The following is an 18,413-nucleotide window of genomic DNA, read 5'->3' on the forward strand; positions in this document are numbered from 1 at the left end:
GACCTCAGGCGTGGGCCTTGGGACGAGGTCGGACCTTCTATGATCTTACCGAGTTTGGGGAGCTCGGTCAGGGTATGAACAATTATATAGATAAAAATTTACGTATAATTATTTTATTATAAAATTAATAATAAAAAATTGTTAAATAATTTAATAAATTTAATTAAATTATTATTTAATAATTTAATTTTTAACTATTAATTTTATATAAAAATAAGTGGAGGTGAGTCTCCACCTTAAATAAAAGGGAAAGTATGAGGAGCCAATAAAATATTTATACAATGTGTACAATGGAGGTTTATGAAGTATTAGATATATAATTATTAGTGTTATATTTTTCCTCAGCTAAATCTTTTGGGATGAGTGGTATCATGCATGGTATTAAAGCGCTAGATCTAAAAGGTCGGGGTGGTGGGATCTTTTCGGTGTGGCATACTTCTCTGTAGACGTCTACCAGGGAGACTCGGAGGGGGGTGTAGCTGTGGTACTTCCGTGGTTTGTCCGAGTTGGGTTCTTCTTTATTCTTCTGTTCCCGATCCCGATCTCGGAATGGGTAGGTTGATTCCTTCCTAGAAGAGTCTCTTAGCTGGGAGGTTTCCTCCATGTTAATATATTTTTCTGCTCGCTCCTGCACCTCGTATAGGGAGGTCGGGTATCGTTTGGATAGGGATTGGCTAAATGGTCCTTCTTTTAGGCCGTTTGCCAGTCCCATGATGGCCGCTTCTGTGGGCAAGTGTTGTATGTCCAGGCAGGCTTTGTTGAATCGCTCCATGTATTCTCGGAGAGTTTCTTGGTTGCCTTGTTTGATCCCGAGTAGACTGGGGGCATGTTTATTATCCCTTGTACTCGGATGGTTATTCTAAATAGTATAGGGGATGTTCATTTTATAACTTAATAGCCATTGTACACATTGTACAAATAGTCCATTGTCTCCCTAGCGAAATCCTAAATAAAATACACCAGAGAATTTCCAAACATGCACTACTTAGTTGGTGATGTCTCTATACATGTGATGTTCGGTTCTGAAAATAAGAGCAGATAATCCCGTTGTCCACATCACAATGTGCATGTTCCCTAGCTCATTGCATTGTTCATTGCTTCTTAGGTTTTACTATTATTATGTTATTCATTTTTCATTTTAAATTGTTATCGGAATTGGGTTCAATCGTTGACGCGTTATTTTCTTCTTTTCACACCATGGATCGTTTTGTTTGTTTGTGGGTTTTGAAATCATATAGTCGGTCCAAATTTTATTGATGATATGATATGGTATTTGTCTGTTTGTGATGTTAGAATACAGCCAGGTATAGGTTGGAAAAGAACCTCAATCACTTTAAAGGGGTTTTTTCTTTCTTCAATTTCTAATCAAGGGGGACCGATATCTCATTTGGTGCCAACTCTTGGCGTCAAAGGGTCCAATATAACATGACAATTTTTTTTATTTTTTTTAACATAATCATTTTAATACTCAAAAAATTTTAATTTTGACAAAATTTATTTTTGACGAAACAAATCCGTTAAATATCTGTTTCGTTTTACAAAATGGCTTCATTATTAACCTATCACTTTAAATAATTAGGCCATTTTATTAAAAAGAACAGATATTTGAGTGTTCATTTTTTATTAAAAACAAATATAAAAATTTATTTTGTCAAAATTAAAATTTTTTAAGTATTAAAATAGTTATTTACTTGCATACAAATTTTAGGAAGAATTTATATTTTACAATGTATTATAAGTCCATTTTTAAGTCATAATTTTGTTATTATGTTTAAAATATTTTATTTATGTTCTAATAAATATTTTATTTTGTGTATTTTTATTTTTAATCAAATTAAATTATTATATTTTTCTTTTTCTTATTTATGTATCGATTTCACTTTAAAGTCACTATAATTACTATTATAATTGCTATCATTACAATATCATTACTTAAAAAAATGATAATAGAGTAAAAATATATTTACAGAAGAAAAATTTTAGATATTAGAATAAAAATAAAAAATTTTAAATGTTATGATGGCAGAACTTCTTTTATATTGAAAGAATAATTGCTACTTTTAGATAAAACAAAACAATAAAGTTAATTAATGGTAGTAATTAAGAATTAAGAAGAATACTAATTATATTTTGTTAGTTACCAACTGTCTTTGGTGATGCTTAATGATTCTTCCTTGATATTTGAAAAGAAAAAATAAAAAATAATGAGGAATTACAGAAATCATGTAGTTTTTGTCTTAACAAAATCTAAAATCTTAGTTGCAAAACGTTGGTCGTCTCTCTCTGTCACTTTGCTACTCTTCTTTTATTATTTTTTATTTTTTAAATAAACACAAACATCTAAATTGAATTAAAAAAATATTTTAACATTATTAAAAAATTAATATTAACTAATATTTTTATTTAGGGGGAGGACCCTCTTCCTAATTTGTTTAATTTTATATTTCAACATGAAGGGATTAATTAAGACACCAAGCTCTAGAAAGTTCTCAAATTTGGCATCTTACAATGAAAGAGGGAACAAGATAGAAACACGTGGCATTGTGAAATATAGACATCCGTTATGCAAAGACATTGTAATTTGTAACCTTAAAACAATGTGTAAATAACACCGTCCACACATTCCAGCCCATGGTTCTGAAACAGCAAAACAACCAACCAGTCACAATTTTCACAATTTCAAAATTAAGAATATAAAATACATGACATGCATAATTACATTTTAAATATAGAAATACATATTACATAGAAAATCTATATAATATGTTTTTTAAAAATGCACCCTTCTCTTTTTTATATATAGACACCCACAACTACATATGTCCATTCAAAAACTCATTAATCTGAGAAGAGTAAATTATATTAGTCCCTCATTTATATTAGAATAACTATTTGAAGAGAATAGTTTAATTTAAATTTTTATTTCTATTACATACTCTTTTTATATTTTTCATATTTAATTATTTATTCCTCACAGAATTTCTAAAAATAAATCTAAATTGGTTATTATAAAAAAATATTAAGTTATATAAAAATTATCAATAAAAATACAATTTAATGGATATAAAGTGCTTTGTAATGTATTAGTTAGGATTAAGTATGATTTTGGTTTCTAGGGTACAGGTCGAAAATTTTTTTCGTCTCCAACATTTTTTTATGCAAAATCGTCATTTTTTACTTAAATCTTAAAATTTTGGATCAAATTATCCATAACAAAAAAAATTATAAAATAAAAATAAAGAAAAATAAGAGAAAGAGAATGTTTCTGCTCCTGCGAAAAGGAAAAAAAAAGTTGAAAAAGTTGTCCACAATCTACCTCTATCTCTATTTTTGCCGCCAAAAATTTAAAATCAAATTAAACTTTAGGGACGCTTTTAAAATTAAATTAAACTTTAGGAACAATTTTAAAATCAAGTTAAATCTTAGAAATCATTTTATATGCAAAAAAATATTGGAAACAAAAAAAATTTCGACCTATATTTCAGAGACTAAAATAGTACTTAACCCTAATAGTTATATTGAAGGTAAAATTGCACAAAAATTAATACATATTTTGATAAATTGAAAAATAGTGTAATAGCCTTTAGGCTTAAGAAATACCATTACAATTTAGTAGTGTAAACATTTTCATTTGATAGGATAAAAAAATCACTGTCATGATATTCTTTGAAAGGGCCACAAAATGTACAGAAAAAACAAATTGAACAAATCAATAAACTCAATCGAATCGATCATTTTCTTTAGGCGATGATTTTAAGAGGGCAAAATAAATAAAAAATAAAAGAGTAGAAATTGAATAAAGAAAAATTTTTTTACAACTATGTTAGATGTACACCAAAATCAATTCAATTATTAAAATATAAATACATATTGAAAATAAATTGAACAACACATATAAACTATATTTATACATAAATATATTAGTAGTTGATTTTAATTTGTAAATAATATTTTTGTTTTTCGACACGAACAATGTTAGGGGCCAGCAATTTTTGTGATTGTTAGCCATCAATGATGATTTAATGGTGTGAGATTGGTGTGAGATTTCATCCAATGGCTCATCTTCTTCTGTTGATTATATGCTGACTAAAATTCAATCAAACTGCTGGCCTTAGACTTTTCCTTTCGACACACCCAGCAACCAAATTAACCTTAAATAGCATCCAAGAAACACCGTTTTCAATTTTTCATAGTCTCTCATTCCCTTAAAATTCTTCAATCACTTCCACTCTAACAATGGCTAAAACTCTTCACATTACTTTTACCATTACCATCATTCTCCTCTTTTCTTCTTCTTCTATTCCCTGCACACAATCCCAAACCACCAGAGAGTACTACTATTGGAATGAGAACAACGGTGTTGAAGATCTAATAGACCAAGTATGCAAAAGAACACCCTTTTATGACTTATGCATTTCCACACTCCACAACAACCCTCTTCTAAGCCCCAAGAGTGACATCAAACAAGTAGCACTCATAATGGTCAACAACATTCTGTCAAATGCAACTGACACACTCAATTACATTGAAGCCCTTTTGAAGCACACAAAGGACCCCCAATTGGAACAAGCTTTGGCTCTTTGTGCTGAGTCATATATCCCTGTTGTGAGGTTCACTCTTCCACAAGCTGCTGTGGCTATAAGCCAGGGACACTTTGCCTTTGCAAGTTACTGCATTTCTGATGCTGTTAAGGAAGTTAATTCCTGTGAGGGTAGATTGGTGAAATCACCTTCTGATAAGTCACCTTTGGGTGATAGGAATGATGTTGTTCAGAAGCTTGTTGACGTTGCTAATGCCATTATCAAATTGCTTTTGAAGGCTTGATGATGGGTTCGTTACAAGTACTATTTTGTAGTTTATTGTTTGTTGAATAAAAACAATTTTAGCCTAGGTGGGTTGGTTTAGCTTGCACAAAGTATGATTCTTTTTGTAATTTCACTAATTTGAATCACCCTTTTAATTTAGTTAATTATACAACATTGTCCACTTTTTTTTTCCCGAAAATCTACCAAGTTGATGTTTTTTTTTTTTTGGACCTGACCAAGTTGATGTTTGTTTCATAGTTTTTGGTTTTCCACAGTATATATCCTCAACCCGACAACCCCACAGCAAAAAATTAATCTGCCGCAAATTTGAATTCTATTTAAGAGTTTTCGTTGGTCAATGACTTACTACATATATAAAGCGAGATTCGAATCCTAACACTTGCTTAAGCGAAAGATTGAGCTAACTACTCAACCAAGTTTGTTTCATAGTTATTAATAATACAATATGGGATTTGGAAAAACTAACAAACAAAAAAGACACTAAGGATGAGAGCAGATTCAAGAATCCATGTCCCATCTAAGGAATCTTCCTACCTACTTGGTAATTTTCTTTTCAAATGTGTTATACTCCTTTTTAAATTTCTTATTCAGTATACTCTTGCATCATTAGATAGAGCATAAAAGTCTAAAAACTCATTGCATATGAATCTCACAACTAATTTAATAATAATAATAAAGTATACATAAATTAGAATGAATAAAAATAACAATTTTCTAATTTTCTTTTCTTTCAATGATCACAGACAGAGAAATAATGTCACTGGTGAGATCATGTTCATATATTCTAGCTATTACTCAAACAAAAACATACACATGACCGAGTCCAAAGTAGGATCTATTTAGCTGACACAATAAGCATCAGGAATCACATCCACAGTATTCTTGGTTCTTGCTCTTTAACGAGAAAATCTCCTTTCTAGTAAGGAAAGGCATTATAAAATATATAAAATCGAATTATAGTCATTAACTTGGAAGGCTAAAACAAAAATCACTTCAACCGAGGTATGTGGAAATTGGATAACATTAGAATGTACACAATACAGCACTTAGTTATGTAGTATTTGTGTCAATCAAACCAATGACAATATACATCATTACATAATAATTAGGCCTTCACAGTCAAAGAAGGAGGTGCAACTTCAAAGGCAAAATCTTGCAGCTAAATTTGTGGCAAGCCAATGAAGAACAGTAAGAACTCTGCTATGGTAATTTAACTCACCCCCAATATTTGATTAATATACATATAGGGGATAAATTACCAATACAGTTAGTCTCATAATGATTAAAGACATATATATTGAAAAACAAGAAAAGAGAAGCACAATAGCATTAAGCCATATCTTCTGTTGGACTAACTGCATTAACCTTAATTTCTTTTCAGTTTCTCAGCCAGATCTGAACCTGTTACTTGCTGTACAAAACTGCAAGGAACCATCAAAAGTAGTAAATTGATATTAGTACGAGGTCACGCCGGCATTATATTTGAGTAAACCCCCAAATGGTCCATATTTGTATTCGTATTCGACAAATTAGTCCCTAACAAATCGGTCTGGTCCCTCGCATTTTCAGGCATACTAGTCCTTAAGAAAACAAATTAGTCCCCAAGAATCCCTTTAGAAAAGAAAACGGTCCCCAATCTTCATTTCATTAGGACTAATTTGTCTAATATTCTAAAAGATATGCGACCAATTTGTGAATTTCTTTTTGTTAAGGGAATAGTATGAAGCATGTGAAACTCTTACCTTGACTGTGAACCAGGTGCTTTTGATTCAACTGCATATGGAGTGAGTTGGAACTGAACTGAAATTAAACCACCCTCTCCTGCCGTAGATAGAGGTGATCCCTGGAAAGTTGCCCCGGAACCTTTTCCACTTGAAATGCCTGAGAAAGCGAAATCGAAATCGGATAACAATCATGAAAATTAAAGCATTCTCACTCCGAATGAACAGGAAAAGGAAAGTAACAAGACCAAAGTATATTTTCTATCACTCCTTGCATAATATAAGAAAACTACTTGAATCTAGCTCATGCATAATCAGAGAAAGTTGCAGGACCCTCAGAATATAGCTGAAGCTGTGAAAGAAAACCAGGACACAGGGAATATGATCTCAAAAAATCTTGGCTATGGATTATAGATAAAGTTGCAACCTCTGCTCACAACGAAAAAGTCAACAGACAATGGAAAAAATGACAATGTTTGATTCCAAAAGCAAGACCATGATCTATTGGTCATACTTTTAACAAACTATGATTCTGAAAAAATTGTAAGTTTGACAAAATAATGATTTGCCAAATATGGAAATGAATTATTTGAAATTCATAATGCCTAGCAAAGCTTAGTTAACCAATGAAAATTCAGAATCCAAAGGTAAGAAAACAAGGCCTCAAAGTCAAACTCAACAATTAGCAAGATCCATATCATATATAAAATGTAAGATGAAAAATAAAGCTTATTTTTTATGATGAAAGTTACCATGGAATATTAGCACAATACAGAAGACAAGAGTAAAAATCATGGCCAAAATGCTGGTATTGGAAGATGATGGCGATGATTGTTTAGCAGCTTTCATCTTCTTCAAGGCTTTCATACGCTCTATCCTTGCACGCTTCAACATGGCAAGTTCAGTTATCTCCCTTATTAACTTATAGTCTGCTGCATTCAATTCTGGAGCTTTCGGAGGCCTCGGAGGTCTGGGAGGTTTTTTATGACTAGACTTTTTACGTTTCTCCTTTAACGGTGTCCTCTCTGCATCAGCCAAGTCTTGCCCCATCATTGGCTTGTTTGCCACTTTCGGCAAGTCCAGAGAAACTTGGCTTAAAGTTGATTCATTGAAGGGGAAACTCGGCATTTCCTCGCCTCGTAAAGAACCTCCGACAAACCGATCGGGAATCTTGGCAAATATTTTCTTCCCTTGGTTTGAAGTACTTGGTGGAGAGATATTCTTTGATTCATCATCTCTAAGCAATGGCAATCCACTTTCAAGATCAACTTCATTCTCGTTATCCTTCGCATTTACATGATCCATCTTGAAGATACAATTGTAATTCTGAGTTCTCACAATTTGTTATCCTACAAATTTCATCTAAATCACAACCAAGAAACTCAACCACCTCTAAAGATGTTATGCACTGATCCTGGAATCGACCAATAATCATCAACAAGACAATCCTTATTCTGATAGCTCCTATGAAGGCACATAAGACAGAATTTAGACAACAATAATCAACACCGAAAACTTTATCCCTTCCTCTTCGATCCTTTCTAAGCTCACATGTACTGCAAGCTCATAATTCCCTCCAAACAAACAGGATTGACCCTGCATCACAACACAACACATTTTTCAATCCAATGACCCTCTTACAATGATTTCCCCTTCAATGGTGGGGAAACTAGTCTTTTCATCATATGGTAACGGCATGAAGAAGCAAACTAAATAATGTACAAACTTTAAGCTACCTTAAAAGCACCAATCCTCAAACCTTTCAAACAAAATAGGAATTAAAATAAATGTGAATTGTGAACTACTTGAGAACAAAGGAAAGGTAAGGGTTTAAGCTTCTAAGATAGGAACGCATATGAAGCAACACCAAAGGCATTGATATGGCTCTCACCCATGAAAATTCCACACAAAAGAAACCAAAACAGAACAAACATATATAAACACTAAACCCCAGACAGAAGAAAATATAGAAAAAAGAAATTTTGATAACCTGCCACCCACTAACCAATACCTCATCATATCATTTAGTTGAAAAAGTCAACAACTTTGAACTAGTTTTAGCCACAACACAGAATAAAACATTAAATTACATGAGCAGCATAAAGAGAACAAGAATAAGGAATAAGGAACGGAAAAAATGAATACCTTTGTGGGAAATGGAAGGAATCCCAAGTCCAATGACGGAAGAGAGAGCTGAAAATTTGTAATGAGAGAGGGAGAAAGGGAAAAGGGAAGGGGACACGAGAATATAGAGAGAGTTAGTTTGAAACACTGCAAAATTAAGATTTGTTGCAACGAGAATCTCTCTGTAGGAGCAAATATGTAACACACATTTGTAATTTCTAGAAATGATTTGTTGTGTTAATTTATCCAAAACAAAACAAAAGTGGCTGTTATTAATGGGAATATGGCATATGGCATTTCCCATGTGCTGTGTTGTCTTCAAAAAACGGCATAGCCTGATTGACAGTTGGCACACCTCTGAGTTTCACTGCGTCTGCGTGGCCCCCCATTTTCAATTTTATTTTAGTTTCTCTCTTTTCTTTTTTGGGTATGGGTTCTTCATCTCTTTCTCTTTCTGTTTTACAATAAGTGTCATTATATCATGTATAATTAATTTGTGTATTTTGTTCAAATTTTTTATTGATATACTTTTGTGCCTTGGTCCTCCGATTTAATCTTAAAACTCTGCTAAGAGAAAGAAAAAACAATACTGTGTTGTTATGGGTTATTTCTGTCTAAAAATTCAGTGTTCAATTTAGTAAATCTTTATATTTCATATCTGAAATGTATTAATAACTATTGGTAGCTAGCTAGTGGAAATTATTAGCTTGCAAATGAAACGCGTTTAAGCCTGACGCTTAACGTGCTTACCTCCGCGTCTTGGTTCATTATAATTCAAAATGTGATATCTAGTTATGATTGAACCATATGAATAATCGTGATAAGCTGGACAACACTAACTTGTATGTGATAGGTTTCCTTCAACCAAGATCAAGGTTGTGAGAATGAGTCACTAAACCAATAGAATTAGAGACTCAAAAAGTTAAAGATTTAATTTGAATTGAATCGAGTATAATAATATAAAATATTTATGTAAATATTTAATATTTTTAACAAAAAAGTGATATTTTTATGTTTTATTATTTTAAATTAATTAACTGTTAAAAATTAGTATCAATTCAATTGATTAACTAATTTTTTAACAAATTTTTTTGGCTTTTTAATTAATTCATTGTGTAACACTGGAATTGTAATACTAGTATCTACATAATTGATTCTCACACACACTTACAACAGTACAAAAATAAAAACGCAGAAGAAATCAAGGTGATTATCTCCAGTATTATATTATAGACATATGAAATAATAAAAAAAATATAAAAAAAATAGGAAGAAAGAAAAATTATAAGGGTTGAATTCAAAGAGTCAGCCTCTCTTCTATACCTATCTTTAGTTTTGCTCCAAAAACCTATTATCCATAATTTTAATTTTGTCATCATTAATATTCTCTTGTCCACTCCCGATTTAATTAAAATCACACCTTTCTTTTCGCGTTTTTCTATTACCTATGCTAGGTGGCATATTAGTTATTAGGACATCTCATTTTTTTTTACCCTCCACCCTCTTTTTCCTACTGTAGGAGAATCTTTTCCTTCTTAGAATTAGAACCTTCTATTCCCACCTCTTTAGTTTTATCTGAGTATGTAATAATATTCCTTCTTGAAGATTTACTTTGTTCTCAAGGTAGAACGAGGGAAATACCTCTTGAATCGCTGCTGCTGTCTCCTAAGAGTTTTTGAAATTTGGCAAATCTTTTCACCTAATCAAAACATCCATTTGGCTAACTTCATTCACCTTAACTGCCAAAACCTTTGTTGGTTTAGCTTGCAGTTCATATTCAGCAGTTATAGCTACCGGTAGAGACTGGGTGGGAGTGTCAAACTTCACACTCTTTTTGAGCAGCGAAATATGAAAGATTGGGTGCATCATTGAGCCTTCTAAAAATTACAGTCTATAAGTCACCTTCTTAATTCTCTTCAACACCTCAAATGGACCATAATAATGAGCACTCAATTTCTGGTTACTTCGTTTAGCCAAGGACTTGAGCCGATAAAGTTATATTTTGAGAAAAACCTTTTCTCCCACCAGAAACTCCACCTCCCTACACCTCCTATCCGCATTTTGCTTCATGCGTGCCTGAGATTTATCTAGGTGAGACTTAAACTTATCCAATATCTAATTTTGTTCCTCCATTAGTACCTTGACTGCTTCCACCGTAGGCTCACCTCCACCTCTTAATAGACTAGGAGGATCCCGCCCGTAAAAAGCCTTGAACAGAGTCATCTTAATGGACCAGTGGTAGTTGGTATTGTTCCAATATTCTGTCCAATGAAGCCACTTATGCCATTGAGTCATTTTTGTGCTTGTAGAGCACTTCAAATACGTCTTCACACATTTGTTGACAACCTCACTTTGTTCGTCCGTCTCCAGATGGTAAGCGGAGCTCATCTTAAGTGAAGTCCTTCTACCTTGAATATTTCCTCCCAAAATGCACTCATAAACAAGCGATCTCGATCCAACACAATGGAAACTGAAAATCCACGAAGAGTAACTATGCCTCGAATAAAGATCTCTGTCACATCCTTTGTTGTATACGGGTGAGATAGAGTGAAAAAATGACCATACTTAGACATTCGATCCACTACCACCATAATAATGTCCTTATCTGCTGCTTTATGGATCCCCCAAATAAAATTCATACTCACATCAGCCCACACATTTTTGATTATAGGCAATGGTTGCAATAATCCAGCGTGAAAAAGTATAGAAAGCTTATTACATTGGCAAATATCACATTGCTTCACATACTCTATAATAGTCTTCTTTATCCCCTCCCAAAATAAGACTCCTGCTACCTTTTTATAAATTCTAAAGTAACTTGAATGCCCTTCCCCTTTCCCAGCTTGGAATCATGAAACTTAAGGAGAATTTTTTGAATGAACGTAGAATTCTTTGGGATGACTAATTTGCCCTGATGAAGCAAATGCCCTTTTCACAGCTTATAACCCTTCAAAACTTCCTTTTTCCTGAGCAATTTGTGAAGATGTCTCTGAGTTTCGCATTAGCTTGTTCTTCCTCTTCTAAATCTTCCCATTTTGCAGCATAAACCACTGATAGAGATGCGAATTAAAATTTTTTGGATAGCGCATCAGTCATTGTATTTTTCCTCCCTTTTTTATATTTTATTTTAAAATCATACCCCAATAATTTAGATAACCACCACTACTATTCCTCTCCCATATCCTCTGGTCCAACAAAAATTTAAGACTTTTTTGGTCTGTGAAAACCGTGAAATGCTTCCCAATAAGTAATGCCTCCATCGCTAGCCTGCCAAGATGATAGCCATTAATTTTTGTTCATAAACTAATTTAGCTTGAGCTCGATTTGATAGCTTCTGGCTCATGTAAGCAATTGGGCTCCCCTTTTCCAAAATACTGCTCCTAATCCTTTTCCTAAAGCATTCATTTATATAACAAAAGGTTAAAAGAAGGATGGTATAGTTGAAATTCAGACTGATGTCATGGCTGCCTTTAGTGCTTTAAAAGCATCCTGAGCTTCCTTATTCCACCTAAAATTATCCTTCTTCAGTAGTTAAGTGAGTGGCCATGCAATTTTTCCGTAGTTCTTCAAGAACTGTCGATAGTATTCGGTCAAATCCAAGAACCCTCTCAAGCTTTTAAGATCCTTAGATGGAGGCCAATCTAGCATATCCTGCACCTTTTTTGGGTCAATGTCCACACCCAAGGATAAGATGAGGTGTGTAACAGCCTAATATTTTCAAACTAGCCTTAAACTTTATTTGAATTATATTAGTTGTTGATATTCAAATTTTACGAAATTTCAAAAAAATAAAATCTTTATATAAAACATTTTATAAAAAAATGGATAACTAGTTTTTATTTTTGGAAGCTATTTGAAAATAGTGAGAACCTTTATCACAAGAATCGTTACTAGTTGGGAAATATAAGTGGATCTAGTGATACTAAGACAGAAAGTAGGCGTACTAAATTATAAAGGTAAAAACAATGATAAACTTTATCCATATCAAATAATCATATAATAAATAAAAACAAACATCAAAACCACAATTGCAGTCACTCAATAAAGATTAAATAAGATACACAGAAGATCCTAATTCTCACACTTTGCATAATTATGGTTGAAACAATCGTCTATGCTCCATCCTTAATATGAATTTGGGTAAATGCTTAATGTTTCGTATCTATATCCTTGATATCCTGCTCCTAACCATCTTATAATGTACTGGTCTTTTTAACTCAATCAAGTAGGGTATTACTTTGCACCGTGTTGTTCCTAAAGATGGTACGGAGAAAGGGGTGAGAAACAAAAGTTTCTTAATAGTTTATCTATATGGTGTCATCGTATCCATCCCCACCCACTTCGAGTTTTAAAATAAAAACAATGATAATGCAATGTTGTTCAATTATTTTTTTCAAAAGTCTTTGTTAGTCAGAGTGGTGTGACTTTTAGATGCTTCTCATTTACTTATATTGTGACACATGTGACTCAAAACGAAATGTATATAACATTAAAACATATAGAATGCAAACTCATGAACCTTGACTTGGTTTTCTCATAGGCCATAAAGCAATGAAAAATAAATAAGAGAAGAATAGCAACATTGGTATAGATAATCAAACAAAAAAGATCTATGAATAAAATAAGGATAATAAATATAATCATATATCAAACAGAAAAGATCTTTGAACGAAAGGAGAACAATAACATAATCACTTTTTTCTTTGTACTTTTCATTACTTTTTCTCATAACTTTTATGGAAGATATTTGAGCTCAAACTGGTATAAAAAAGTGGGAGTCCCCTTCCCTTACCAAAGGATCTTATCCCAAAAATTTTGGCGACCATCTTCCATTACCAAAGGATCATCTCGATCGATCACTTTCCCTTACCGAAAGATCATATCGATATATTATATTTAGGACTCACCTTCCCTTACCGAAAGATCATTCCCTCAGTTCAATTTACAATTAAGGTTATTTAAGACATACACAATAAGAGAGTCATGCCAAAAGAAAAGAGACATAAGTTTGTTGATCACATTCTCTTACTGAAGAATCATTTTGTTATTTTGTCTTTGGAGGTCACCTTTTCTTACCGAGTGATATCATTCTCTCAGTTATTTAATGCGTATAAGATGGTTATTATAATGTTTAATGTGTATACAATAAAGAGATATTATTATATAAAATTAATAGGAGTCTCATTTTCTTACTGAAGGTTCTTATTCCAAAAGTTTGTTGATCACCTTCCCTTACCAAAGGATCATCTCGATTCGATCACCTTTCCTTATCGAAGGGTCATCTTGATGAGCAGATAATTTATACGCTTTTTGGCATTATTTTTAGGTAGTTTTTAGTATGATTTAGTTAGTTTTTAGTATATTTTTATTAGTTTTTAATCAAAATTCACATTTCTGGACTTTTCTATGAGTTTGTGTGTTTTTCTGTGATTTCATATATTTTCTGGCTAAAATTGAGAGACCTGAGCAAAAATCTGATTCAGAGGCTGAAAAAGGACTGCTGATGCTGTTGGATTCTGACCTCCCTGCACTCGAAATGAAATTTTTGGAGCTACAGAAACCCAAATACCGCGCTCTCAATTGCGTTGGAAAGTAGACATCTAGGGATTTCCAGCAATATATAATAGTCCATACTTTGCTCGAGTTTAGACGACGCAAACTGGCGTTCAATGCCAGCTTTCTGCCCTATTCTGGCGTTAAACGCCAGAAACAAGTTGCAAGCTAGAGTCAAACGTCAGAAATAAGTTACAAACTGGCATTTAACTCCAAAGAAGGCCTCTACACGTGAAAGCTTCAATGCTCAGCCCAAGCATACACCAAGTGGGTCCTAGAAGTGGATTTCTGCATCATTTACTTGTTTTTGTAACCCTAGTAACTAGTTTAGTATAAATAGAACTTTTTACTATTGTATTAGACATCTTTTGATCATCCTTGATCTTGGGATCAGGTCCTTTTCCCTATTTTCGAATTCATATGCCATTGGGGGCTGGCCTCACGGCCATGCCTGGACCATCATCACTTATGTATTTTCAACGGTGGAGTTTCTACACACCATAGATTAAGGTGTGGAGCTCTGCTATTCCTCGGGTATTAATGCAAAGTACTATTGTTCTTCTATTCAATTCATGCTTATTCTTATTCTAAGATATTCATTCGCACACAAGAACATGATGAATGTGATGATTATGTGACACTCATCACCATTCTCACTTATGAACGCGTGATTGACAACCACTTCCGTTCTACATGAAAACAAGCTTGAATGTATATCTTTTGGGTTTCTAATCAAGGATTCACATCGACTCCCCTCTGACAATGGGGCATCTGAATCCGATATTAGAATCTTCGTGGTATAGGCTAGAATCCATTGGCAGCATTCATAAGATCTGGAAAGTCTAAACCTTGTCTGTGGTATTCTGAGTAGGATCTGGGATGGGATGACTGTGACGAGCTTCAAACTCGTGACTGTAGGGTGTAGTGACAGACGCAAAAGGATAGTAAATCCTATTCCTACACGATCGAGAACCAACAGCTAATTAGCCATACGATATCTGTGCATGGTATTTTTCATTCAAGACGAGAAATCCGACAGTTGATTAGCCATACAGAAACCATAGAGGACCATTTTCACTAAGAGGACGGGAAGTAGCCATTGACAACGGTGACACCCAACATACAGCTTTTCATAGAAAGGAGTATGAAGGATTGGATGAAGGCAATAGGAAAGCAGAGATTCAGAAGGAACAACGCATCTCCATACGCTTATCTGAAATTCCCACCAATGAATTACATAAGTATCTTTATCTTTATTTTATGCTTATTTATCTTTCAAATTATTAAAACTCCATAACCATTTGAATCCGCCTGACTGAGATTTACAAGATGACCATAGCTTGCTTCAAGCCGACAATCTCCGTGGGATCGACCCTTACTCACGTAAGGTTTATTACTTGGACGACCCAGTGCACTTGCTGGTTAGTTGTGCGAAGTTATGAAAAAGAGTTGAGATTACAATTGTGCGTACCAAGTTGTTGGCACCATTGAGATCACAATTTCGTGCACCACATCTCAATTATCTTGTCTTTGGGGGTCATTTTTTCTTACCAGAGATTATTTTCTCAGTTCTTTAATGCATATAAGATGGTTATTATAATATATAATGCATATGCAATAAATAGACATTATATCATGACATGCAATGTTAACATCTATATTCAAAAATATTTAAAACATGACATATAAAAAATGGTATAAAAACCCTAGCTCCAGTGAAGTTCCTATATATATTCCAATGCAAATAGACACGATTCATTAGCAAAGAGAGACTTGCTCCATGGCTAGACTGTGTATATGTTTTTATGTATGTATGAGTCTTTGACTGGATAGAAAAAAAATCTCCATACTACATATTTTTTATAATTTAGAGAGGATATCTTCTCGAACAATATATGAGTAAAATTTGTGAATAGTTTGATAGAAGATTTAGAGTGAGAGTAAGAAAGTGAGAAAGGATAAGAATTTTTTCTATAATGGAGTAGAGAAAGTATATGAATGACAATAATTGGAGATAGAGAAACTGGGTTACCTAGAATTTTTGTATATATAAAAAAGGAGAATAAAAATGAGAAAGGAAGGGCTTAAATGGCTCTTAGGTATGTGCAAATTGCCAGATTGTGTTAGGAGAATATAACTCGTGTTTAGGTGAAATCTTCAATCTGAATCGTCACTTTGTGAGCCTTGTAATGTGTTGTATGTTTGGAATTTGGAAATAGCTATTAGAGAAAAATTTATAGAGAATTGAGTTAGATTTAAAATGCATTCTGAATTAAGTCAATTGGATAACCATATGATTGAGATATTTACGAAATACTGTTATTATATCAGGCTGGTTGGTTAGAGCTCAATTTTCTACTATGATCTTTTAATAGATTTATCTACCTAATTTAATTTGAATTTGATTTTGCACTGAACTTAAATAATGAAGCTGATTTTTTTTATCTTTTCATATAACTAAAGATCATTCAAATCCAATAAATATAGAATTAATTATGACTATATTTTAAAAGGTTGTTTGTTGTCGGTTAAAAATTCATTAAAATTAAACTAGTATTTTCGTATTTTCATATTTTAAATTATATATGCTAGTTTTTCAAATGCATTATTTTCTAATTCTTTATTATGAATTTAAATATTAAATTATTACAATTTTAATTAATTATTGAATAATAAACATAATTCAAAAAATTGAGATATTACAAGGTGTCCTAAGTATTCAATTTTCTTGTGGTCAAAACTGCACTCTTTGCAATTCAAACAAAGCTGATTCTCTCACAGCACCTCGTAGCTAATTGCTTTAGATGCTCTTCCCAACTAGTACTATACACCAATCTATCATCAAAAAATACTAATATAAATTTTCTCAGGTATGGTCAAAGTACTTGATTCATAAGGGTTTGAAAAGTAGAAGGCGTATTGGTTAAACCAAATGGCATTACAAGAAACTTGTAATGCCCCTCATGAGTTCTAAATTCTATCTTATGAACGTCTTCCTCATGTACCCTTATTTAATGATATCCTAGTTTCAAATCTAGCTTGAAAAACATTGTGGCTCCACCCAACTCATCCAGTAATTCATCTATCACTGAGATGGAAATTTCTCTGTGATGGTAATCTTGTTTAAGGATCTATAATCAACACAAAAATACCACCCCCATCCTTCTTCTTGACCAAAATCACTAGACTTGAGAAAGGACTAGTATTGAGCCGTATCACCCCCAATTGCAACATCTCACCCACTATTTTTTCTATTTTAGTCTTCTGATAGTGGGTATACTTATAGGGGTCTAACTCGAGGAATTTCAGCTCCTTCCTTAAGAATGATGGCATGGTCATGCTCCCGTTGTGGAAGGAGGCCCTCAAGTATGTGGAACAAGGCTTTGAATTGCTGGAAGAGGCGCTGGAGCTCTAGACTTAATTCCTCCTTCATGGCTGCTCGGTCGTGCGACATTACAAGGGTGACTAAGAATCTCTCTTCCTCACGCCCTAAAGCTTGTAACATTGACTTTCAAGATGCTTGCTGCCGAGATAGAGAAGGGTCGCCCCTGATCCGTAGTTCTCTTCCTCCTTCCACCCAACAAAAGACCATCTTATTGTAATCATCCCAAAATCTCCCAAGGCTAGCAACCCACCCTGCTTTGAATACCATCTCAACATTACCTAATTCCATAACAAAATATGATTGTTTAATCGTAACCCCTTGTATCTCAAACTCCACACCAATCACATATCGACTTTTGTGTTCAAAAGTCCCATTCTCCACTTTTACTCTAAACTTACAAAGTTCTTGCACTGAAAAGTCCTAATTTGTCCACAACTTTGGTGGCAATTAAATTTATTGATACTCCTGGGTCTATTAACATAACTACCCCTTGGCCCATCATCGTTTCCTCGACCTTGAAGTTTTTGTGGGTAGTGAGGCCCCAAAATGTGTAAGAAAATTGTTGAAGTCTAAGAGCTATACACTAGCTTCTTTTTCTCAAAAGCCCAAGTCTTCTTCTATTTTGGGTTCCTCCTCATCCTAACCTAATAAAAGAATGTGAAAATTTTTCACCTAGCACACATGATCCTACCCCTACTTCTCACCACACTTGAAACACATGCCCTTTCTTTGTCTCTCATTCCATTCGTCTTGGGTCAATCTCTATACCATTTGTGTTCTAGATCTATTAGATGCACTGCTACT

The 18,413-nt window shown here is 33.4% G+C and overlaps 2 protein-coding genes across 2 annotated transcripts; one reads left to right on the forward strand and one right to left on the reverse strand.

Annotated features, from left to right (window-relative positions):
* The first annotated feature begins 4,202 nt into the window (after nucleotides 1-4,202).
* Nucleotides 4,203-4,831, forward strand: LOC107483390 (cell wall / vacuolar inhibitor of fructosidase 1). The gene has a single exon (XM_016104006.3). It carries the CDS (start codon nucleotides 4,237-4,239, stop codon nucleotides 4,822-4,824), a length of 588 nt encoding a protein of 195 aa, XP_015959492.1. The 5' UTR covers nucleotides 4,203-4,236; the 3' UTR covers nucleotides 4,825-4,831.
* A 987-nt stretch (nucleotides 4,832-5,818) lies between these two features.
* On the reverse strand, nucleotides 5,819-9,060 carry LOC107483408 (uncharacterized). The gene is made up of 4 exons (XM_016104022.3): nucleotides 8,693-9,060; nucleotides 7,300-8,143; nucleotides 6,569-6,707; nucleotides 5,819-6,247 (listed from the first exon to the last, which is right to left on the reverse strand). The coding sequence occupies exons 2-4, from the start codon at nucleotides 7,850-7,852 to the stop codon at nucleotides 6,193-6,195; spliced, it is 747 nt and encodes a 248-aa protein (XP_015959508.1). The 5' UTR covers nucleotides 7,853-8,143; nucleotides 8,693-9,060; the 3' UTR covers nucleotides 5,819-6,192.
* Between the last annotated feature and the right edge of the window lie 9,353 nt (nucleotides 9,061-18,413).

This window comes from Arachis duranensis, chromosome 4 (assembly GCF_000817695.3).
Source record: "Arachis duranensis cultivar V14167 chromosome 4, aradu.V14167.gnm2.J7QH, whole genome shotgun sequence".
In the NCBI taxonomy this organism is placed as follows: Eukaryota; Viridiplantae; Streptophyta; class Magnoliopsida; order Fabales; family Fabaceae; genus Arachis; species Arachis duranensis.

Excerpts from the sequence above, each read along its gene's own strand:
- LOC107483390 (XM_016104006.3), top strand. The coding sequence starts at position 4,237 with ATGGCTAAAACTCTTCACATTACTTTTACCATTACCATCATTCTCCTC.
- LOC107483408 (XM_016104022.3), bottom strand. The coding sequence starts at position 7,852 with ATGGATCATGTAAATGCGAAGGATAACGAGAATGAAGTTGATCTTGAA. Across the intron at positions 6,708-7,299 it reads TATTGTGCTAATATTCCATG|GCATTTCAAGTGGAAAAGGT; the intron begins GTAACTTTCATC and ends TCGCTTTCTCAG. Across the intron at positions 6,248-6,568 it reads GCACCTGGTTCACAGTCAAG|TTTTGTACAGCAAGTAACAG; the intron begins GTAAGAGTTTCA and ends GGTTCCTTGCAG.